The following is a 25,256-nucleotide window of genomic DNA, read 5'->3' as shown; positions in this document are numbered from 1 at the left end:
ATAAGTGCCTCTCTGTATGCTCCCAGACCACTCTCCACGTCCCTTTGTCCTGGTACAGATTCTTCTCGAGCCAGTGGTGTGCTGGTGAATGCTCAGCAACCAGCTCTCTGGGGAAAAGGGAAGGGAGGTGTGAGTTAGCATTTGCTTATTTCCATGATATAAATCCCTGTACCATTGCCAGTTTCAAGCCATCCACGTGGCTTACGCTGAGTGTGGACTCGGAAAGGCATCAGTGGGACGATACATGCTGGCTCCAATGGACGTCTGTCTTATCCTCTCTGATCCGGGGGAAGGCAGGGACCAACTCTGTCTTGTCGACCGTTGTCTATCTCCTCAATGACTCAGAAGAAGGGCAGGCAACAAAAGGTGCTGGTGTTCTGGGAAATACTAGGGTAGTGATATGTGTTGCTTCTCCACAATGAGTAAGGAAGGGAGGGGAGAGGACCAGGTAAAGGCTGGGTGTGACAAAAACAATAACCAACACTCACCACTTCCTTACACACCACACAATATTTCCACACATGCTGTGTCATGTGATTGTTTTCATGGAGAGGTGTTAGGTAGTAGATGAAGAAATCCTCTCCCCAGAGGTGCAGCGATCCACACAGGGTCACATGGTTCACTCCTGAGCCAGAACAAAAGTCTCTTGAGTTTTAGCCCCACATGCGCTTACTGTTCAGGGTGGCTTCCCATGTCAACATCCCTGCTCGTAGTGGGAAAGTAGACATTTGGGCACAGGCAGGGATTGGAACAGGGAAGGTGATGGTGCAGAGATGGGTAAGGACCGCCCAGGCGTGAGGAGTGTTGCGCATGCACACGTGTGCACGCAGGCCCGCATGCGCGTGACACGGTATCTTGGAAAAGGAATACCAAGTGAGTGACAGAGCCACTGGGTGGTGGGACTGTGAGCGCTTGAGAGCGGGGCTTGAAGAATCTAATACGTGGTTCAGATTCTGTTCCACCACGTTGCTGTGTGACCTTGGCCCTGGAAATGTTTTGTGCCATCACTTTCTGCAACTGCTACTCATTTTTTTTTTAAGATTTTTTTATTCATTCATGAGAGAGAGAGTGTGTGTGTGAGAACATGGGGGCAGGTGGGAGAGGGAGAAGCAGGCTCCCCACCGAGCAGGGAGCCCGATGCAGGGTTCGATCCCAGGACCCCAGGATCATGACCTGAGCCTGAAGGCAGACGCTTAACCGACTGAGCCACCCAGGCGCCCCACTACTCTTTTTTTTTTAAAATAGTCCCACCCTCAGAGGATTGTTAGGAAGATTAAATTAGATAACACAGGCCAGGTGCTTGCAGCAATGCTTGTTCTATAGGGCATGCTCAGTATTATTTTTCTATCTTTCCTTACAATGGTTTTTTCCAATGTTTTCAAAGACAATGGGGTACTTTCTCCTTCATTGGTGTAAATCATGGGAAAAGAAAACCTTGCAATAGTGTGATGTTGTTAGTACAAGTAGAGATATGGTTCTACCCAGTAGCCAAGATTGGTGTATTTCTGAGGAAGTTGTAAAACATGTAAAAAAAAAAAAAAAGTCTTGAGATTGTCACAGAGTTAGAATAAAAGCCAATGACCACTTGGATTTCTCTCATACAAATCTCTGAGGATGTGCCTTCTCCATGTAGATTCACCAGTGGCTTTATGTAGCCCAAGACATGTTTTGCAAAATATAATCATGAGTAAATTTTACAGAGACATTTAATGTCATCTAATATAAATGACTTATCCCGTACCATTTTCTTACCCTGTGTGGTATATAGTTATTTCTCTGTGTTTTATTTGTATGTCTGTGTCTACAGTCATCACTTTATCTTTTTAAGATTTTATTTATTTGAGAAAGAGAGAATAAGCAGTGAAGATGGGCAGAGGGAGAGAGAGAGAGAGAAGCAGACTCCCTGCTGAGCAGGGAGCCCGATGTGGGGCTCAATCCCAGACCCCAGAGATCATGACCTGAGCCGAAGGCAGACGCTTAACCTACTGAGCCACCCAGGTGCCCCTACAGTCATCACTTTAGATGGTAAACCCCTTTTGGGCAGGACCTATGTTTGCTTTTGAACCAGGAGAATGGTCTTTACATTCTTAAAATTACTTTATGTTACAAAAGTAAAACAAAGACTAATATTTTGTGACGTGTGAAAATTACATGAAATTCAAATTTCATTTTCCATGAATAAAGTTTTGTTTAAAGTTTTTTATAGTGAGGCTATGCATTTAATATTGTCTCTGTCCATTTTGATGCAGAGTTGAGTCTTTGTAAACAAACCTGCAAAGCCTAAAATATTTATTATCTGGCCCATTACAGAAAAGATTTGCTCACTCCTGGCCTAAAATAACTAGTAGATCCCTGAAGAAGTTAAGGTCTTATCAGTAAATGCTACCATGGCCTTGTTGAGATTCAAGGTTTTTACTGCTTCTCAAAGCACACAAGGAATGGTGGAGACAGATGCCAGTTTTTAAAAGCCACAATGTGATCAAATAGCTCAAAATGTTCAAGAAGACATCATTTCAGTCTCTAAGATCACTGTCATGGGCGTATGAAGTTAATTTTAGGTAACAAAAACAAGGCAGAAAGACTGCAACCTTGAGTCTCAAATAGCACCGTGATTCTTTTTTCTTTTTTTAATGTACTTTTTTTTTTAAGATTTTATTTGTTTATTTGAGAGAGAGAGAAAGAGAGCTGGGGGGTTGGGGGAGCAAAGGGAGAGGGAGAGAGAGAATCCCAAGCAGACTCGCCAATGGGGGGCTCGATCTCACGACCCTGAGCTCAGGCCCTGAGCCAAAACCAAGAGTTGGCCGTTCAACCGACTGAGCCACCCAGGAGCCCCAGCGCCATGATTCTCTAAGCCAGCAGTGATGGCTGACACTGCACAGGGCTGTTTACAAGATCAGCTCACGTGATCTGTTCATTGTCCAAGATACCGTCACTACATGCCTAGCCCTTCCAAGACTTAACTCTCATGTCCATCCAGACCTCTTCCACCAGCTGGGGGCAAACAGTAGTGGTGATGGGCTCTGTGTGACTGGTGGCAGAAGGGACCCCAGGCACTTCCATGAAGCTCTCACCCACGAACCCACAAACCAATGAAGACGTGTGCTTTCCTGGGGTCAGGCTCCAAATGCAAATGGTGACTCTGCCAGAATCTTACTTTAATGTTGCCCTGCACCTAGACGCAAGTCGCCCCCCCCCGCCTTATTCAGATTCCATTCTGTGGGACATTATTATCACGTATTAACACATGCGTTGGCTAAAATTTTGAAAACCCAAGCACAATTCTGAAAACTGTTCCTACCAAGTGTGAATTTTCCCACTCGTTTTTTTTTCTTTTTCCTATTTATTACACCTCCCTGTTGGGTGGATTGTGTCAACATTTTTCTCCACAGTTTAGAGAAGGCAACAACTTTTTAAAAAATGGGTTTGAACTTCTAATCTTACCTGCTGTGTGAGGAAGGCCCTGAAATGCAGCTCAGCACAAAGGGGCTTAAGAGGACAGAGGCCTCATTTTTCATACTTTCAGTTCAGAATCTCTCCGTTTCCAGAGTACTTAGTAATTGTTCAGCATTTCCTACAAAATTCTCAACCTAACTTTTCTGAACCAGAGTCAGTTGTGATGCACTAACGGTAATTCACCTGAATTACAAAAATTAACTTCTGTATCTGTTCAGTGATAACTCAGTCTCAACGCTTGGTTTTCTTTCTAAAATAGGGAATTGGGGGAAGTTTTATAGACTGGTTATATTTTCCACCACTCGTAGTGACGTTCATCAACTTTTGAAAATCAAAGCTTCTAACGATGATTTACTTTAAGGAAACAAAAACAAATGAGCAAAAACCTAATGCACAGCTGCACGACAATTAGAATGGCCATCTAGCAAAGTATATATATATTTCTCACTGGTTAGCATGAAAGATCACTTTAATTGAGGCTGTATCAGTGGTAAGGAGAAAGGGAGATAAAGCATGATCTGCTAATGGATAAGGGGTAGAATTTCTGCACTCAATCATTATTATTCACAAATTCCATATTTGAGAATTCACCTACTTGCTAAAACATATTTGTAACCCAGAAATCAATACTTGGAGGGCTTTCATGGTGATTTGCAGACATGCATAGAGTGGCAAAAAATTTGAGTCAGCTGACACATGTATTCCCAGTTCGGGTCGAGCAAGGCGATGCTCAGCTGTTTCAGATCTCATAGAGTAAACAAGTGTCCTTTTCACAATGTACTTTTGTGATTTTGTTCTTTAAAAATGGCAAAAGTGCTAATGTGCTTTCCAGTGTTCCAAAGCACAGGAAGGCTATAATATGTCTTATAGAGAAAATAGAAGTTAGATAACTTTCATTATCTAACTTATGTAAGAAAATGTACTGGGGACGCCTGGGTGGCACAGTCAGTTGAGGGACTGACTCTTGGTTTCAGCTCAGGTCTGATCTCAGGGTCATGGGATGGAGCCCCGGGTCAGGCTCCCTGCTCAGCACACAGTCTGCTTGAGTCTCTCTCTCTCCCTCTCCCTCTGCCCCTCCCTCCGCTGTCCCCCCCCCAACCCTCTCTCTAAAATAAATAAATCTCTTTAAAAAAATGTGTTAGATAAGTTTCATTCAGGCATGAGTTACAGTTTTATGGGCCCTGAGTGCAATGTTAATGAATCAACAATACATATTAAATAAGTATCTTTAAACAAACACATGTGAATTAAGGTTATGTATTGATCAATTGACAAAAATGCTAGGACCAGAGCCTTGCAGGAACCCACCCCTGTATTTCTGTTAGGAGCAGTAGTTCAGCATTGGCTAGTTCAGCATTCACAGCCACTTATAGGACATAACTACCTCAAATAACAGGAATCGGTAGTATGTGGATTTCCTTTCTATGCAATTCTCACATATGGGTCTTAAGTACCTTTAGTCCAGAAGAATCTCTGACTTAAAATTACAACTGTTTTTTTTTAATATTTATAACCATTATTTTCAAAGCACGAAGAATGTCTTCCAGTTCTTCCAAGGTAAGTGCAGTTCTCTTATTTATGAATACTGTATCATGCTCCAAAAGGAGTCATACTGAAGGTTGATCATTCTACAAGGTTGATAAAGGAAAGGTTAGAGGATAAGAAGGAAATGAAGAAACAGGGTAGGAGCCAGGGGACTGCTAGTATGGGTTCTTCCATCTCAGCCACTCCTGAGATCTTTTGTACCCCCTGGCCAGTTTATACCATCTGGGGAAGCCTTCCTTTCAAATGAGAAAGGGCACAGGGGGCGAGGAGGTTATATGGGTGAGTTGCTGGTCCTAATCTTTTTCTGTAGGGAACATATACCCAACAGGATGGAGTTGTCAGTGAAAAATTAATAATAACAGAGTTCCAGTTGGAGGTCACTCGTTATAACCAACCCTAGCATAGGGTTATGTTCGTTGTAGAATTGGACACTAACTGGAATTTATACCTGTGTTATCATTACACAGTATCCAAAAAAGGGGAAACCTCTGGCAACCTTCATAAGCTTTCCTAAGAAAAAGAGGCATTTGCAATTTTAGGAACTAATATATCCACAGAATTCACTTTTATTCAAAGAAAGGACAATCTTAGACTTCTCCCTTATCCCCAAGATACCTCATTATAATAGCAAAGGAAATCACTGTATTTTTTTTCTGGTTTGCAAGAAATAAGGCAAATTATTTATTTTGGCCTCTGAAAAACTGAAACTATTACATTTTCTTCATTGCAATGCACATGTGAAGTTATTTCCCTCAAACCAGATTCTAATTTTCTGTAATTCAGTAGGACAGCCCACAGAACTTTTTTGCCTACAGTTTTAAAGTGCTGTGGGGAAAAATTAAATCATTGCACAAAAAGGGACGTGAGTGAGTTGTGATACCCAGAAAATATGTGATGACTCACAGATATGAGAAGAAGTTTTATCTGCAGCATGAAACTCTGGGAATACTCAGGAAAGTGACTCGGCTTTCAGTTTTCTCGTATTTTCTCCTTTTTGTCCTCCACATTAACTCCCAGCTTAGGGAGAGAAAAAATTCAACAGAATCAAACCAACAGAGCTGAGAATTAGGCTCTCCTCTCCTCTAAGTCAGTAAAATGTAGATTGAAAAAAAAATCTGAGGTACGCATCAATGTCAGTGATAACCACTGCAACTGCATATTGTAAAACTTAATCATGAAATCTTGTAGCCGTTACACACTGTCTTGCCCAAGCATTAAATACCAAGAGTTCTTCCTGTTTCAAAATTGGAGTCTTATCAAAAGATCATGTACTTTCCCCTTAAGCATTCAATTCTACTCAGTGCCTTAGGAAACTGAAGTTTTTTTGTGGAATATGCTTGTCATAACTGGAGAAATCACCAACTTTGTTAACTCTAACTTTGGGGGGAAAAGGGGGTTTTCACTTTTAATCCTCTTGCCTTAGTCTTCCTTATCACCCCAACCAGAATGACTAAGGGCACCTTGCGTCACGTATGCATTTCATCAGGGTTAAATAATAATTGTAGGAGCAAGGCACAGAAATTGGGGTCAGAGATGGAGTTATCAGGTTCTTCTACTATCTTTAGGGGACTGGGAAATTCATAAAATCTCTTTGCTTTCATTTCCTCACTCATGAAACAAGAGAAAATACCCACCAGTTCTTTATAAGGCTCACATGGCTTAAATATACAATTGATGGCCAGGCGATTTGGATATATAAATTCCAAACAGGAATGATAAATGAGGCTTTAGAAAAGTTTGGCCGGTCATTACAGCTCCTGTTTATAGATTCGTCCTCTCTAGCAAGGATATGAGGCACGTTAAGTATACGGATTTTTAATCTAAATTGGTATGTCTCTGGTTAAAAAGAAACAAGCTAACCAAATGTTAATTTAGGCACATTGTATTTATGTGGAGGAAAAAAGAGAGAGTGTATCTGTGTGGGTCATTTTGTCTCTCCACTGTTGACCTCTGTGGCTGCCGCCAAGGTAGGGGAGGACGGTGCTGGAGACCACTGATGACCGTTGACCACACTGCTGCAGTGCCTTGACCTTGGGGGTATTTGCGCATTTACCGCTTCATTTTATTCTGACAACACCCTGAGTCGCTCACTGAGGCTGATTGAGTTCTCATGTATTACTGATGTATGAGCCAAAGTGAAGAGCACGCTGGGGTCCCCATGCCTGTCAGAGGCAGAGCACCCAGCGCCTCCGGGGCCCAACCCAGGGCTCTTCCCACCAAACCAGTATTGGGTCTTTTTACAACAACATGGATGGATCTAGAGAATATAATGCTCAGTGAAATAAGTCAGTCAGAAAAAGAAAAATACCATCTGATTTCACTCATATGTGGAATTTAAGAAACAAACGAACAAAGAAAAAGACAAACTGAAAAACAGAGTCTTAACTATAGAGAACCAACTGATGGTTACCAGAAGAGAGGTGGACTGGGGGTGGGGTTCCGGACAGATAGGTGACATAGTTGATGGGGATTAAGGGTACACTCACCACGATGAGCCCTGAGTAATATATGGAATTGTTCAATCACCATATTGTATACATGAAACTGTACGTTAACTCTACTGGAGTTAATTTTTTTTTAATTTTAAGCATTGGGTCTTAGTAATATTTAAAGAAGAAGAGGAAGAAGAAGAAGAAGAAGTAGGTAGAGAGGAGCTACAAGGTAGAGGGAAGAAGATCTATGAAGTGTACCTTTTAGCGTGGTCTTCCCAATGACCACGTTGCCATTAAAGAAGATTGTTCATGTAGAGAAACCGCTTGTTTTTGTAGTTTAAAAAATAATGCAGTTTACTGAAGCAGATTGGGCCTTTATTCCTTGAAATTAATAAAAGAGGCTTATGGGAGTTAGAAAGAAATAAAGAGAATGACTTTACAATCATTTGTAGATACACAAGTACCTTTAGATGACCTTTTTACTCTTTTAAATGAAACTATCCAAAAACCTCCACAGTAATGGGTGATTCACCTAGGAACTCATCTTCATTATTTGCGTAATTCTTAATTCTCCAAGCTTTTAGTTTCGTGTACATCAAAAACCACTTAAGGGCTGTAAAAAGATACTGAAGAGAATGCTACATTTAGAGCAGAAAATCCTGTTATTGAATTTACCATAGTGATCATCGTTTGTAAATCTACAAAATCAGTCCAATTTATGAACAGGCCAAGCTAGAGAAATCAGCATGCCTCATTTGCATCTGTACACACTGTCATCATGGATTAGCTGTGGTTGCATTTTCTCCCCTAGCAAACAGGACGGGAATTTTATGTCACCTTGAAAGTAGGACTTAATAGAAAGCATGATGCCGTGTATTCGACCTCTTTCAAGTGTCCAGATCCTTACAGTCCAAAAAGCCGTGCATCGCCCCTTCTGCATACCCCTGTTTTATTAAAAGAACACACGTTTCTCCCTCGTGTACCTAGTAAGCATCTAAGTGGGCCCTGTGCTGAGCTCTGTGTAAACGAGATAAAGTGAGTGCCTGGTTTTAGGAGTGTTGGCATCAACAGATAGAATTGAAATGACAGACTCAGTTTGATTTTCCCCTTTGTTCTCAGGAAAGCGCACAGACACGTCCTCCCCAGAAAAGAACAAGACCATTCATTCCTCCGCATCTGTACTAAATGCTTCAGAGTAGTTACCTCATTCTGGTGTCAGAATGGTAGCTGGCTCTCGGGCAAACCCAGGGGGTAGAAAGGGAAGTTTCCAAGAGCAGTAGTGGCCCACCTGGCCCCCCAGACTCTCCTATTTGCCCTCCAGCAAAAACAAAGGGAGACAATTTTGTGTTATGTATTGTACTGATGCTGTGTGTTTTTTTAAAGATTGTATTTATTTATTTGAGAGAGAGAGAGCAAGCATGAGTTGGGGGAGGAGCAGAAGCAGAGAGAGAAGTAGGCTTCCCGGTGAGCAGGGAGCCCGATTTGGGGCTCCATCCCAGGACCCCAAGATTATGACCCAAGCCAAAGGCAGATGCTTAACTGAGCCACCCAGGCACCCCTTGATGCTGTTTTAAGATAATACTCTCTGCACGCTTCACCTTCTACTAATACCTAATTTCTCTAGATTCCTAGTATGCCTGTGTGTGTGTGTGTGTGTGTGTGTGTGTGTGTGTGTGTGTGTGTGTGTTCTGTCTCAGCCCAGTGTTCCTCTGGCAAGTTCCAGTCCACCTGCCCCAGCTCAGGATCACACCATCTAATGGCAGGATTTATCGGGCCCGACTCTGCCCCTCTCCAGAGACACAGATAATACTCTGATAATAATGACAGAGACCGCTGAGTGAGTAACCACTGGGCCAGGCACTTTCCATACCCTGTCGGCTGGTTGCACGGCAACTGTGTAAGGAAGTGACTATCTCTTTTTCGCAGATGGGCACATTGACAAGCAGGGAAGTTAAGTAACTTATTCAAGACTGAACCCTGGTAACTGGTGGCAAAAGCCAATGTTGAAAATCATGTGCATGATTCCCAAGCTCATGGGTTTTTTCCTGCTCCCCCTACTCTGCCTCTCAGGGCACATGGTGGCTGTCCATGTTAGCTTCAGTACTGTAATAAATGTCTGTGGGCTTGAACAGAAATACTGAAAGTGATCGTGTGCCCGGGAGACGTGAGGTGGCTATGGACTAGGCCCAGGAACTGCAGCTGGCAATGTTTACTGTGAGCCAGGCTCTGTGCTAGGCCCTTCATATACATTATTTCATCTAATTCTCAAATACAAAATGAGCACCATTTTTTTAAAGATTTTATTTATTTGACAGATAGAGAGCACAAGCAGGGGGAGCGGCAGGCAGAGGGAGAGGGAGAAGCAGGCTTCCCGCTGAGCAGGGAGCCTGATGTGGGACTCAATCCCAGGACCCTGAGATCATGACCTGAGCCTAAGGCAGCCGCTTAACCGACTGAGCCACCCAGGAGCCCCCAAAATGGGCACAATTTTATCCCCAGCTGGGGGAGACAGAAGAGCCAGAATTCAAGCCAGCAGTGGCCCACGCCGGATCTCATATGCAGAGTCACTGCTTCAGAGAGAGCTTCTCCGGCTTTGTTTCAGAAAGAAATCGAACCTTTTTACTGGCGAGGCTAGTGATCGCTGGCTTCTGTGCCAGTCAAGTTGCCTGTTGCCCATGGCTGTGATGGCCCCTGCTTTCTTCCTGTCGTGCTCATATGAGAACCTTGCAGTAGGGATTACACACCCGTAGTCCCCAGGCTCTGTGGCTGAGTCCACAATGGTAAGATTTTATGGTGACTTGTTAGCATAAAGATGGTATTATATTAGAATCATTAATTGAATAAATTGACATTTTACTGGATTGGACGAAATTAAGATGGTATTATATGGGGCATGTGTGCGTGTGTGAGAGAGAGAGAGAAAGAAAGAGAGCTGGAAGATATGCATTAGCCAAGAAGTTAGGACCCGAAAATACTACTGGAGGTCCAGATATCTGCATAACAGTATTACTTTCCGACAGAGAACTATTTACTAGAAAGATTCTCAATAGGAACTGAATTGCTTTTATTAGCTTATTTATAGTGTGCACTTCCCTTTTCACCTCTTTCAAAAGAGGGTATTTGTGCTTTTTCAGAATGTGTGAAAGTCCTCCATTTACAGAGTCCTGGAAGATGTTTTCTGCCAGTTCCTTGGTTCAGCAGCTCTCAGTGAGTTCCAGTGAAGACAGGGTGGGGGAAAAAGCTTCCATCCTGTTCATCCTCTTTGGCATGCGTTTCCTAACCCATTTCCCCCCACCTCCTGCTCGGTGCAGGATTCCCACACAGGGTGGGCATCTACAGGGCCACTTAGGGAGCTCCTCTGATTCTGGTTCCCCGTTTATTCCTCTTCTCACTGCTTCACTCTTCTACACTCAATTTCAAACTAAATGGAAATGCAGATGGGCACATGAGTATCTAGGTTTCCCAAAATACACATTTTTCATGAGCGCTTCCCTCTTAAAGTGTGTGGACAGAGCCAGCATATTATCTCCCCATTATCACTCTGTTTTAATGTCTAACTGACAGATGCCTGTCAGTAAAACAAGGCAGTAATGGGCAGAAAATGTCTCTGCTCTTAGCAAAAAAGGAAAGACCCCAGATTCCTGTCAGGCTCAGAGAGCTCATCAGCCATTGTTAAAGAGGACTTACACATGCCTCTTCGGGGAATACCCATGGATGGCCTAAATGTTTTCACCCTTATTAGTGAGAAGAAGAAGGAGCTGTTTCTCGTACATGGGCAGATTTCTCCCCTGGAGGAAGCTTGCGCGGCGTGTTAATGGGTCATTTACTGCAACCCTAGAGTAGGGTGTGGCCGTGCCAGACGGCACCTGCAGGCTTCCCTGGGTGAGAATGCCTTCCTGGTGAGTCACAGACAAGGTCCAGCTGATACAAGCTCAGTGACCTCACCCCGTCAGTCTGATGCGCCGTGCTTCTGCCAGTCTGCGTCCGTGCGTTCAGCCACCTTCAGATGCATCTAGTCAACCACACGACAGTGGAAGTCTGCAGGGGCAAGTGACTCCAAGTGAGAAGAGGGGATATTTTAGATTTGTTCTCATTTTCCTCAGAAACTCGTCAATGCAGAAGCCCTCTGTCTAGGAGGGGTGTTCAGCCTAAGGAAAGACTCTTATCAACCATAAAGACAAAGTCAGACACCAAAGCAGGTGAGAGAAACAGTGCCTGGCCTTCTTACCGAGAGTGCTGGATGGCAGGGACCATGCCCTTGATTTATGTTGTGTCCACTTGAATCACAAGTCCAGTCCTCTAGACCAGCAGGGTGAATTATGGGGCGACAGTCTGATTTCTCTTTTAATTTCAGTAAAAACAAGTGGACCTTGAAGAATAAACAATAACAAAACAACTCAGTTACTATAGCTTGTAACTAAGGCACCAATTCCTTACTCTGAAAATTGGCAATCAAAGGAAAGAATTAAGCAGTGATCATGCCTTTTCTGTGCACATTGGATTTCAGCATAAGCAGATTGCACTGGTTGATGAGGGAAAGTTCTTCATTACAGGAGAATTCCTGCTACTAAAGTTGGAAGGGAAATTCAACTTGGAACTGCTTGATTTTGTAGCCCCCCAAGTGAAATAATTGCTTTAAGCAACTGTCATCAGTGCATGCAATCATTAGACCGTTAGAATATTGATGGGGAACGTTACACTGAAGGAATCATCTGCCATCACTTGAACCCACTAAAAGTGGGACAGCCACCCAGTACATTTGGTGCCCCCTGATGTGATGCAGTGTCACCTATGAACTGTTGTCTAAGAGGTGAACTTGAACTCAATCGAGCCCATCTATAAGCTCACAGAAAACACAGGGGTTAGAGGAACAAATTAAGTGATACCACAAGAAAGCAAGTTTGGGGGCACCTCAGTGCTCGGTCAGTTGGGCGTCTGCCTTCGGCTCAGGTCATGATCCCGGGGTTCTGGGATCAAGTCCCACGTCCGACTCGCTGCTTAGCGGAGAGTCTGCTTCTCTCTCTGCCTCTGCCCTCCCCCCGGCTTGCGCTTGTTCTCTCTCCCTCTATTGCTCTCTCTCTCTCAAATAAATAAAAATCTTAAAAAAATATTAATAGGAAAGAAGGAAGAAATGGAGGGAGAAAGGGAGGAAGACACAAGTGTGACAAAATCTTGATTAATTGTCAGATTGGCACACTGGAATATATGTCAGTTTACTTAATATTCTATTTGTTTGGAACTTTTCGTGGTAAAAATACTAAGAAAAGGAATAAAAGATCTCTCTCAGAGGTGGTAGTAGGATCCAGTGGGGCTGTGACAAAAAAAGGTCATCATCTGACGATCAAAACTGTTATGGTTTTTTTCTTATTTTTTGAAGATACTCTTTCCTTTAAAAAAAAAACTCATTTTGTTAGATGGGAGGGTGGGTAGTCACTAGAAACCGATTCCATTGCCTTACATCAAGCAACTGGAGGAGATTTGGGTAACAGATAGTCTCTGGTGTGAAAGTGAATGCTGATCTTAGCTGGAATCACTTGCTTTCTTCAGCATCCGCAGTGGTGGGTCTCCAGGGACTTATCTGGCTACATGTGTTTTTCACATTTATTAGTGAAATTGGAGATTCAAGAATAAAACACAGTCCTCAGGAACATTTTGTTAATTTGTGACACACTAGAGATTTTTTTAGCGCGTAAAGCAAATGAATGAGCTCCATGGGGGTATAACTGTTATTTTCACCCTGGAAGGCAATAAAGACCCACTGTATTTATTAAGCACTTAGAGAATGAAAATGAATAGTGCTATGAAAATAGAAAAGTATACTCACACTATTGCTATTAATAGTGTAATTTTTTTTTTGGTCTGTTCTGAAGGAAAACCCATCAGATGAAAATTTAAAAGTAAAAGTAGACCTCTGCACAGTATGTGGCTGTTTTATCCTAGGTAAGAATTTAATTCCGTGTCAGTATTAAGTGGTTTTGTTTCTGTCAAACAGCCTGGATCAGGTTAAGGAAACTCACCCATCCTTTCTGGCAGGACTGGAAATACAAAGAAATGAACAGACCAGATTTGATTCAGGATGGTCTTGCTGAGCGGCTGCAGGGCCTGCAGGGATGCTCTGGTGGAAACAGCCCTCCATGTAAGCCAACGTGCCAGGCTATTTCTAACAGGTGTTACAGGTACCGGGCTGCTCGGAGGCTCAGGGACAGAGCAGGCTGGCCCTCACACTGAAAAAGTCCAGTTAAAGGTGATGCTCCCAGGCACCTGGGTGGCTCAGTCCCTTAAGCGTCTGCCTTCAGCTCAGGTCATGATCCCAGGGTCCTGGGATCGAGCCCCGCATCGGGCTCCCTGCTCAGCAGGGAGTCTGCTTCTCCCTCTCCCTCAGCCTGCTGCTCCCCTGCTTGTGCTCTCTCTCTCTCTCTCTCTCTCTCTCTCTCAAATAAATAAAACCTTAAAAAAATAAAATAAAGGTGATGCCCCGACAGGTGGGGGCTGTGTGAGACGTGGGGACTGACGTCAAGATGCGTGGTGAGCTGGGCCAGGCAGCCAAAAGAGCAAAAGCAAGAAGGGGCATGGGCCCGGATGAGAACTAATTCCTCAGAGGTTCCTTTGAAGGAGTTCATTGAATGCTTTGCACTGAGGTCAGTGGGAAGTAAGGAAGAAAGAGGCTTCATTCCTCACCAGTATCATGGTGCCCAAGAACCCAGGACATACAGGGGCGCCTGGGGGGCTCAAATGGTTAAAGCGTCTGCCTTCGGCTCAGGTCATGATCCCGGGGTCCTGGGATCGAGCCCCGCATCAGGCTCCCTGCTCAGCGGGGAGTCTGCTTCTCCCTCTCCCACTCCCCCTGCTTGTGTTCCCTCTCTCGCTGTGTCTCTCTCTGTCAAATAAATAAAATCTTTTTAAAAAATAAAATAAAATAAAAAATAAAAAATACCCACCCCTTCCCCCAAAAAATACGCCCATACTCTCTCATTTCAAATTTATTTTTCAACCAATTGTCCTGTCAGTTACTAAAAACATCTGTAATACGAAAGTTTTCCATCCTTATTAAAAATATCCTTGGGTGCCTGGGTGGCTCAGTCGTTAAGCGTCTGCCTTCGGCTCAGGTCATAATCCCGGGGTCCTGGGATCGAGCCCCACATCGGGCTCCCTGCTCGGCGGGAAGCCTGCTTCTCCCTCTCCCACTCCCCCTGCTTGTGTTCCCTCTCTCGCTGTGTCGCTCTCTGTCAAATAAATAAGTAAAATCTTTAAAAAATAAAAAAAAAAGAACCAAGGATATACTTTGGGAAGAGATTACATGATAAAGTGATCTCAGGTAACTCAGCCCTTGGCTATGTGTTGCTTCTTTCTTGTGCTTTGTTGGATCTTGACTTGAAAGACTAGACCCATTTATTTTAGGGAAGCACTAGAAAAGAACCTATGGTTTATCTCTGCACATATATATATATATAAGGATGCGTGTGTGTGTGTGTAGTGGAAAGGCAGGAAACAAAGTCTAAGGGCTGAGAAGAGTAATTCCAGGGGCTGTTGTCATGCTTTGTCTCTATATTTACAATAAGATTGTCAAAGCAGATGTCAGCAGTTCTGTCTCCATGAGACGTCTACTAGGGCAGATGGGCAGGTAGTGGGGAGGACTACAGAGGGGATGACCCAGGGGTAGGATGTGGAAGGAGCCTCTTGTCCTCACCCTGGCCCCCGGCTGTTGTAAGGTGACCCCGCTGCCCTGCAGTCTTAAGCACTGCCTGTTACGAAGTGCCCTCCGCATGCCAGGCACACACCTACCCCGGTCCTCAGCGTCAGGGAGGAGAATGAGTTTTAACGCCAAGGAGCTGTCTTCCGTTGCTAAGCGTTGGGTGGCAGTCAAAAGCCAGGGCTCGGCCCCTCTCCCCACATGGCCCCCTGAAAGGCTCCCAGAGTACTCCTGACCCCAAAGCCAAACATGTACAAAAGCAACACAAAGACACCCACAAGACCTTGACACCTCACTCGACCACACGTGATAGCACCTGGGATTTGGGGGCTTCTAATAATCCAAGGCATATGATAGGGAGTCCGTCTCTAATGCCAAAGACAGGGCTGAAAAGCAAAATCCAAGGAGCTTTCATCCTTACTCTGCACTTGCCTAACTCCTTGTCAAGCTGAGTGACTTTGGTTATCCTCGTGCCAAAACCAAGGGCAACGCAGCCGAGTCTCTTGGGCCCTCAAGGGCCTGACGGCGCTGCAGGACGGCCTGGGCCCCCAGAACCTGGCAGAATGCAGACTCTGGACACTGCCCTGGGAGAGGACAAGACTGTAGCCTCCCCGTGGTCTTGGTGACATGCAGGTGGGGAAAGCCCCAAGGAGCCTCGGCTTACAATCAGCCCACAGCGGATGCGGGAGGTTGCCGTTAGGAATCTAGCAAACCTGTATGCCTAAGTACTGGGCTATCTGCACAGAAGAGGGTGAGTGAGGTACGACTGGGACTGAACCCCGCATCAAATTCCTTCATGGTGGCCATTCACTTGGACGCTGGCAGAAAATGGGTATGAGCGTAGCAACAGATTGGGAGCTCCTGGTTCTTAGAGCATATTCTGCCCTCATTGTAGCTGAAATGTTCATCCCCTGTATTATCAGAGATCCTGGACAGCGTGCTGTACCCTCTCCACTTTTCCTTATGCTAGACAGGGAGCTGTTTGGTACTGGGCACACTGAACATCACTTGAAGAATATACTTTTTCTCCAAGTGATGTCCCATGAATGTCTTACTCTGTTTTGCCTGCTCCCCTCTGTTGTTTTTAAACCTGTCGTTTCAACTTTTCTGACGTGTCCCGATTGCTCCCCAGTCCCCAGAAACTCATCAGTGAGCTCTGCTTCCCCCCACCCCCACCCCCCACCCCTGCTCAGCAGGGCTGTGTGTGCGGGAGCCTGTTGTTATTTATAAGTGTAGTTCAGCTGTCGCTGTGTCTTTGAATGCACAGGGTAGTTGTGGGATTTTTAATTGCCATTTTCATCTATATAATTAAAATTAAATGAAAAAATGGATAGCCTCCAAAATCCGAATTAATTTTATGAATACGTCTTGAGGGGAAAAAATATGTATAAACACGATAATTGTTACTTGATTTGCCTTCAGCAGAACTAGACGATTTTACCTGCCTAAAGAGAAAATTAGTAATTTTAAATGAAAAAAAAAAAAGATTAGTCTGATACTTCTGGTGCTTCTTGCGGCTGAGAATCAAAAATAATAACGCAGATGGGAAATGATAAATAACTCTGGGTATCACTTTCCAAACAGTACGCTGTGAGATTGGAACTCTGCGGATCCAAATGGCCTTATGCTAGTCTGGATTTTTTTTTCCCCCTTGGTTCCTCACTGGTGTTTACACATTCCTCAAGAAAATGTCTTTACCCCCAAATCAAAACCTCCTTCATGCTCAGAAATAAGCATTTCACCTGCTTACTCTGCTCTGCAAGTATGACAATGCGCACATAAGCAGAGAATAATAAGAAAACAAAAAGACAAGTTTTTGTGTGTATTTTTTTTTTTTTTTAATCCACTGGCCCGCCAGGGTTGCAATCTGCAGGCTCATGAAGCGCTTGACGGACATGTTTATAAAGACCTGGATGGTCACTTTATTTGGAATGACAAACTCTCCGCTCCACATAATGAGGTCAGTGAAGCATCCAGAAAAGAAACGTATAATTTGGTAGCGTGGGTCTGTAAGCACAGCCCTGCCGAGACTATTTAAGTTTAATGAAGCAGCTACTTTGCCGCTACACACTCCGAGTGAATAGCCTCCATGGCGTGTTTTTGAAAACTTAAATGTTGCTGGTAATCATGTCCCAGCAATCTCCTTGGAGAGCCTTTGTGCCCTGTTCTCAGAAGAAATATGCAGCTTTTACATGTTAATGGTTTTGAAATTAGTCATTTGCTCCATTTTCATTGGAAAAGGAAGGTCAGTGTATGGTTTCCCACCCACCTTCATTTTCTGTGCACATTCAGGAACCTCCAAGTCAGTTCATCAGGCATGCCATGCACACTGTCTGCTTATAACAGGCCTCAAAAGCCAGGGAAATGTTCTATCGAAGAGCATTCGTATTCTCAGAGACTGTTCTTAGAATTCAGAGGCTGAAAGTCTCCCTCAGAGGGGAAAGTTACTGGACAGGCCATTATTTTTATTTTCCCCCACGTTTCAATCACCAACCAACGTGTACTGCCCGTTCATTGGTCTCCTTGGGGAGGCCTTGCTCCCTGTGTATGCAGCCCCTCTGGGAAGGCTAAGGGACATTTTAGAGATGCTTCCTGAAGCAGATTTGCTCATGTAAAACTAAGGTCAGCCCTCTGAATCTTGGACCAGTGTTAATGATGTGCACCTCTGTGGGAGTGGAAAGACATCTAGCCATTCCCCCAAATTTAGGGCAGTGTCCCCCGAGTAAGCAAGGGCATAATGGCTAGTGGAAAGGTGCTGTGTCCTCGTAGCTCTGCGGCCCCTAAGAGGGTCTGCAGAACGCTCCTCGGGAAATGTAAAGCCAGACTTGAAGTGGTCGGACTCTGCACCATCAGAAACTTCAAAGGAATATCCAGTAATTTCTTTAAAAAAAATTTATTGGAGTGGATGAAAGAATGAATAAATTTGCTTCTCAGTTTTGCTTTGTTGACCAACCCTGGTTGTATGTGTGTGTTGGGGGGGGGGGTGGACAGAAGACCCTTCTAGAATATATTGAGACCTGAGGAGCCTACTTGTTAAAAATCTCTGGAATTGGGCACCTGGGTGGCTCAGTCGTTAAGTGTCTGCCTTCGGCTGCGGTCATGATCCCGGGGTCCTGGGATCGAGCCCTGTATCGGGCTCCCTGCTCGGCGGGAAGCCTGCTTCCCCCTCTCCCACTCCCCTTGCTTGTAGAATTCTCTCTCGCGCTGTGTCTCTCTCTCTGTGTCAAATAAATAAATAAAATATTTTTTAAAAAATCTCTGGGATTATGAGGGTCAAATTTGGAGGTCCATGCTTGCTGCAGGGTCCCAGCTTGGGACCTGCTCAGTCCGCTCGCTGCCAGGCAACCTGCCTGACCAGGTCAGTGCCGCTAACACACGTACTCTGACGCTCTGATTTTTACCTTTAATCCCCATGGTAATTTGTACATCCCAACAGAGATGCCAGCTTGACAGATCCCTCCCCGAAACAGCCTTGTTGTCCTAAATCTAAGAGATTAAAGTTGACTTGTCACTGAAAATACAGTTCTGATGGAAACAGGCCTGCAAAGGCACTTGGGCGTGGCTTGCACTTTATTTTCTGGTATATTTATCATGTGCTAGATAAGCTAAGATCACGGTGGCTGCTGTAACATATAGACCCAAAGATCTCCAACAGAATAGCAGGTTCTCACCACGTGCCTTCACTAAACGTTTTCACGAACAAGTGAAAACCTGTGTTCAGGGATCTGAACAGACAGGGCTGATGAGAACGAGGAGAAGTGGATGAACAGGGAAGAAGGTGCCTCCATGCTACCTGCCAATGGGATGGAGTGGCACAAGGTCAGAGTTCAAGCGTGATCCAGAAGTACAGCCTGGCGGAAGCTCACCAGCCATGGGAGAAGATGGTTTTCAAAGACAGAAACGAGATGCAGCTCAGCTTACAAAAAGAGCAGGAATGAAGGTAAATGTGGCAGTCATTCTCTGCACGTGGCTCAGTCCAGTTCACAAAGCATGTTCACATGTATTATTTGAGGCCTCATCAACACCCTGACCAAGTGGCTCAGGAAGTATTAGTACCTTCATTCCAAATACGCAAGAAATCTCAACCATGGCTGAGAAGCTGAGTGACCGTGGGGAGTGCTGAGCCAAGGTGCAGGCTTGGGGGGGCCTGCCTCTGAGAACAGAGCTTTCTCCCCTAACTCTGCGATCCTCAGGGAGGTTCCAGGGGCTGCTGGGGCCAGGGGGCAGCAGAGGTGAACAGAGCCCCCCCCCCCACATCACCTCCCCCACATCCTCCAGACATGTCCTCATGGTGCCAGCCATGTTCCCATGGAAATCACTTACCAAAGGCAGACAGTGCCGAAACACAGCAATGATTAGCTGCAGCCTGGTTGAGTCTTTGCTTTGGTAAAACCTGTACTCTGTCCTTTAAAGGGGTCACAGCTTAACAGACAGGCCTTTTGTATCTTAACAATGGTCTCATCAGGCTTTCTTTCATCGAGCCTCTCCCTTCTCTTTTGCTGTCTCCCTCTCGTCCACCTAGCGCCAACGCCTTGCGCTATGCGCAGCTGGACTTGGCCAGTGCCAAATCATGTTTGATTCGCAGCCTCAGAAAGCAATTAGACAAGGAGTCAAGCCTGGCCAACAAAGGACCTGTCCTACCAGTGCAGTCTGATGTTTGAGTTTACAGAGACACGCCCCCCTCCCCACCGGCACTGTGTTTTTGTCCCGAGAAATCCCCGAGATCCGAATTCTTGGGTGAACTGGAAGATACTCGCCCACAAGAGCAGCAGTGTCGGTAAGAAAGCGGTCGGATGGTGCCTGAAATTTTGCAGGAAGATCCGTGGAAGCCCAGTTAGGCTGCAAAGCGACAGCTCAGCTCTTTCTGGCATCCACAGCAACAGCCTGCTGTTTTCCCAGGTGGCTCTGAAGGAGACAGGGAAATGCAGCGGGCCATTTGTCACTGCCCCAGGTGCAACATATGCATGCCAATTGGCGCATGCGGCCTGCAGAGGCCCACTCCAGCCCCAGGCCTGGTGCAGGCCTCCAGGCTTCCTTTTGACCGAGACTGGGGAGAACGGTGCTCCCATCTCTCCTCCTCCACCTGAGGACATGAAGAGATCCACCCTTGGGGGGGGGGGGGGGGGCGGCAGAACCAATCCAACTCAGCCCTTCCCACCACGTCCTCAGGTGCCTATGCTCTGCATTATCCTTTCCACCCCATTTGCAATTCAAGACGTGGTCTTTCAAAAGCATGGGAACTCACCATGGGCATGCCAGGCTTGGTATCTCAAGATGCATGGTAGTTAGTGAATACACGGGTATGTTCTTCAGTGAGCGCCAGACCAGAGTGACCCGTCAGGCAGGTCCCAAGTGGGGTTCAGGGCTCTGAAGAGATGGCCCAAGAGGAAGAGGCAAGGTAGAGGAGCCCTCTGTCCCTTTATGCTCAACTCTGTGCCCGGCACCCACTGTGAAGGGAATAAACTGATCAGAAGACCTGTGATATCCCTTTTGCCTTTGAGAAGAGAAATGAAATGAAGTAAATTACAGATATAAAATAAGTTTAAAGGGGACTCTACTTCTAGAATTATTTTAAGGGCATTTTGCTGATTTAGGTCATATATTTAGAACTGCTTCCCTTGATGAGAACTTAATCTGGGTTATAAGTGAATGAACTTGGGGACATCGTGTGCCTGCGTGATGTCCCTTCAAGGGTAGCCTTACTCCTGACAGCCCTGGTCTCCTCTTCTCCCTCTGAGCATCCCTCCTCTGCCTCCTTCCCGTTCCATCGAGCACAGGGAGGGAGCGTTTGGTCCTGTGAGTTGAAGTTATGCAAAACCCGAAAATAGACTCTCAGAGTACATCCAGACATAATGATTCCATGCGGCAAGAAGGTCACTGTGTCTGCTTTTCCTGCCAACACACCCCTGGCTCTTAATCTATGGCTGCCTTGTGAAGCAAGAGAGCTATGCCAGGAAGTTACACTTGGTGACTGGGAGGCATTATGAGAATTTAAAATCATGTCAATGGGGTTTTATAAGAGCAGGCCAGGGGAGGGGGATTAGACAGTTTTAGAAGTCGGACCTTGAACATCCTTTTGTTCTATGGCCTGAGAGCTACCATAACTCAGTTATTAAAAAAAAAAAAAAAAAATCTGGCCTCTACTACAAATCAACTCCACCCTGTCAACCCTGCCAAAAATTAGAAAGACATCCACCCCAAAAGTTTACTGTGGTTATCTGAGTGGTGGGATCATGACTGAATTGTGTTGTTTTCCTTGTACTTTTCTGTACTTTCTCTAACATACATTTCTGGCTTTGGCAATGTAAAAAGAAAGAAAGAAAGGCAACAAATCCTATTTAAAAAGCAAAACTAAACTAGCTAATTATGCAGTTGTACTTTTGTATGCTTACTGCCTGGTGGTTGAGAAGCCCACCAGAGTGGTGCCAATGACATAGCAGAGGCGGCTCTAGCCTGTGTCCTCACATCAGGCCTCAGACCAGGGCTGGTGTCCATAACCACCTCCCCATGGCCAGGCTCCAAAGGTATGCCGGCAGAGAGCAGACCACAAACGCGGAGAAGATTGGTGGCAGCCAAGGACAGGAATGGGAACATGCTAGAGCGAGGCCAGCCAGACACCGCAGCAGCAAGGAGGGGATTCCCTTCCTGTCCAACTGTCTCCAATGGTCAGGCCTCCCTGATATGCGCGCGTTGGGAGGGAGGGCGTCAGTTCAAGTTCATCTGCAAACACTGTGTTCTCATCTTAAGAACATCCAGTTGATGTACATTGTTCTGGAAGTCGGGGAGATCCTGTTTGCCAGACCTGGAGGAGTCAAGTACTGTATAATAACTGGGAAAAAGAGCTAGGAGGAAACAATCCTTTGAGGAATTCCAAAATTCCACCTGGGGTTGTGGGATGGATTTACTTTAATTTGGGGCCTTTGGCATCCAGTCTGCTTATTGATGTGACTTCAGCCCGTCAACCAGTCCTGTGTCTCCCTACAGAGTCCAGGCCGTCTTGGGCTCCGCGGAGCTTGAAGTGAGCAGGCTGGGCAGAAACAGCTGTATTGCTAAAAGTGAGATGCAGCTCCTATGAGTTTCTATAAAGACCTCTATTTTTCACGCATCACCAACAGACTTACTACTGGATGCAGTGGGTCCACACACCAGTGGGTCTGAATGCTTTGAATCTGAGGTCCAGTTCAAGCCCACACCACCCTGATCGGGGACAGAATTCCTTGCAGGCTATGTGACAGGCTATGTGTCAGGGAACGGATTATTTTTAACAGGCAGTGGAGGTCTCATCCATCCTCATTTCTTGCATTCTCATGTGTGACCCTCTATGATGATGCAGTATTCCACTACCAAACACTCAGTTCTAATGTTTTGATTGTGATGTCCATTAAGAAAAAATGTAACAAGCTCATCCAACCAATCACTTCCCATGAATAACTATTTAAGACAAGGCCAAAATAGGTTAAGTTTTTAAAGGAAGTTAATTGTCAAGATATATTAAGTAGATAATTGTATTATGGGACGCAGATATGGCAGCAGTCAGAAAGGTGGACATTAATTGATTCATTCTGGCCAGTATTGTCCTAGAAGCTGCTACTTGGCCAGAGTCTTTTTTTCCCCCTCTTTCTCTCTGTTTTTAATCTTAGCATCTCAGAATGAAGCTGAATGGAGAATAAATTGCTTACAAGAAAAAAGAGTTACGAACGGTTTTAATAACGATTCTCGTAACTTTGAGTGTCAACAAAGACTTATTGCTTCTCTGGCAATGGAGCAGAACTGCTTATCTCCTCGTCCTATGGGGCTCCAGAGCCATCGCGCCCTCCCCTCTCCAAGAGCAGGGCTCCGAAATGTTTATGTACACCGACACGCTCGCTATCTGGCTCATAAGCACATCCGCTGTTTCCCGCGGGCTCTGCACACGCGCGTGCGTGCGTGCATGACATGGTAACCAGATAATGTGCCACGTCTAGGCTCCCCCTGTTATATTAAATAATGACATGATGAGGTGGGTGGCCTGTAATTCCCCCATTTTCTGTTAACCACCCTGCCCAAGTAAACTGTTTTCTGATCTCTCCTAGATGGAAATCCTGTATGAATGTGGAAGCCATTAGCCAAGTAATTGCTGTCTGTTACCATGACAACCAGCCGCTGCAGTCACCTGCCCGAAGTGTTGCCAGACTGCACCAGCTCGGCTGCGCCCGTGGTGAAGACCGTGGAGGACTGTGGCAGCCTAGTGACTGGGCAGCCGCAGTATGTCATGCAAGTTTCGGCCAAGGACGGGCAGCTGCTGTCAACGGTGGTGCGGACTCTTGCCACCCAGAGGTAGTACTGCTATTAAAATAATTGAATCTGTAATTGATCCGGAAGACTCTTGGTCAGATGGAAACTGCCAGAGGGAACATAATTAGCACTCAGGTCTTTTGTGTCAGGTGAGCCGAGGTGCTACCCGAGTTCTCTCATCCTCACCGTTTCTATAGCGATGGGGCATAAAGCTAAAATTCCCATTGTTGAATTTTCTACTTCAGGTCACACGTGTAGAGAGAGCCAGGCAGGGAAAGATCCCACAAGACACAGGGCCACTTTCCCCGCATTTGTTATGTGGACATTGCTATGATAATTACGCTCTTGTTGCCAGGCACTAACAAAGGCAGTCCTTTGTGGGGATGGGAGGAAGGAGGCACCTGATTTCAGGTGACAGAGCTGGAAGTGATTGGACTTGTGGGCACAACTTCTGAAGGGACATTCCTGGTGCTTGTGCCAATCAGCACTGCCTGATGGGAGACTGTCCGGGGCTTCATCCCGGGTGAGTCTCTTCTCTGGCACGTCCCCACTTGGGGGCCTCTTTTGTGGCCCCCTCCTTTGTGCCCCATAAGCCCCCCAACTCCTGGTCCTTCCCAACACACCCTGCCCTACGATTGTTCAAACTGTGACAGTTTGTCTCCCCAGAATGAGGAACCAAAGCAAGGCCAAAGGCTCCGACCAGCCCAGAGATGGCTCATCCCGGCTGGCTCTTTGTCCCTGGAGGTCTCTCTTGTGCTGTTGCTGTCCAGTGGCAGATTGAGAGCCACAGGCTGCCCGGCCAATACATGCTCTTTGGCTTCTCCAGCTTTCTGTCAGGATAGGTAGGGACAACTCTGATCAATTAATGTACAGTGCCTGTCAGCACTGGACCTGTCCTCTGATACCAGCACCACTTCTGACCCAGAAGCTTTAGACCAGTCACTCGCACACTGACTGCTTACCTTGGTCTGAGCAACTCAACCAAACCCTACGGGAGAGATCCAGGCCCACACACACCTGTGGCAGGACTGTTGGCAGCACCACAAAATTTTCTGTCGCCCCAGCCTGGACATGGTGGCCACCAGACATGGACTCACACCCTCGTGCATCTTGCAAGCGCTGCCCACGCATCTGCTGTTGCCAATCAGTGCAGCTCTCGCTAATGGGTCGAGTAGAAAAAAGTCAATATGTATTTTCCCACCTCTCGAAAAGCTTCTAACAATTGGTTAGGACTCAGAATATGACAAGGCGATGAGCGTCATTGCTCATTTGTGAACTGAGACAGGTCACTGTGTGTGCACCGTCACCCTGGCAGCCTTCACACACCTTGTTTAATCAGGAAGAACAGGCTACAGAGCTAAGATGACTTAGACCTGTGAGCCAGGGCTTGTGTGTGTGTGTGTGTGTGTGTGTGTGTGTGTGTGTGCGCGCGCGCGCGTGTGCACGTGCTCACATGCATGCGCATCAGGGGTTTTCACATGTTTACGTGGTCATGTAAACCAGATGATTTTCAACTTTCACATGCATTTGGCTCAGTGGGAATGAAGGAGCCAGGAATAGTCAGAGAAAAAAAGTCAACTCCTTCCACTTTCTTCTCCCACCCCTGAGTGGGTCCCCCTTCTGGGCAAGGAGGAAGGACGTCTTTTCCTCTTTTAATCCCCCTTTAGCCTTCACTCATTCCCAGGATCATCCCAGAAAGGCCCTTGGGAAAGAGCAGTGCTTCCATGGTAAGTAGAGGGGCTGTCCCCAGTTGGGCACATGTAGGGATAACATAGTTTAAAACCGAATGCCCAATAAAGGACAATATGAGAAGCGATACACAATAATGTCAATCAGAAAGGAATGGTCCTTTCCTGAGACAC

At 45.7% G+C, this 25,256-nt stretch overlaps 1 protein-coding gene across 4 annotated transcripts in view; it reads left to right on the top strand.

Moving 5' to 3' along the window:
- MARCHF3 (membrane associated ring-CH-type finger 3) overlaps positions 1–25,256 on the top strand; it is a 131,789-nt gene that overhangs the window by 73,144 nt on the left and 33,389 nt on the right. For 3 of the 4 annotated variants that reach the window (XM_025860972.2, XM_025860970.2, XM_025860974.2), the window contains one exon: positions 23,193–23,436. In XM_025860972.2, coding sequence (XP_025716757.1) covers positions 23,249–23,436 — 188 coding nt within the window. In that variant the 5' untranslated portion in view covers positions 23,193–23,248. Of the gene's footprint in view, positions 1–13,545; positions 13,567–23,192; positions 23,437–25,256 lie in introns of those variants that run through there. The other variant, XM_073878604.1, reaches the window with a different exon arrangement.

The sequence above is a fragment of the Callorhinus ursinus genome, unplaced genomic scaffold (assembly GCF_003265705.2).
Source record: "Callorhinus ursinus isolate GAN/ISIS: 27379988/994484 unplaced genomic scaffold, GSC_fseal_2.0 scaffold30, whole genome shotgun sequence".
In the NCBI taxonomy this organism is placed as follows: Eukaryota; Metazoa; Chordata; class Mammalia; order Carnivora; family Otariidae; genus Callorhinus; species Callorhinus ursinus.
The sequence above is the reverse complement of the archived record's forward strand: the minus strand, read 5'-3'. Positions and strand labels throughout refer to the sequence as shown.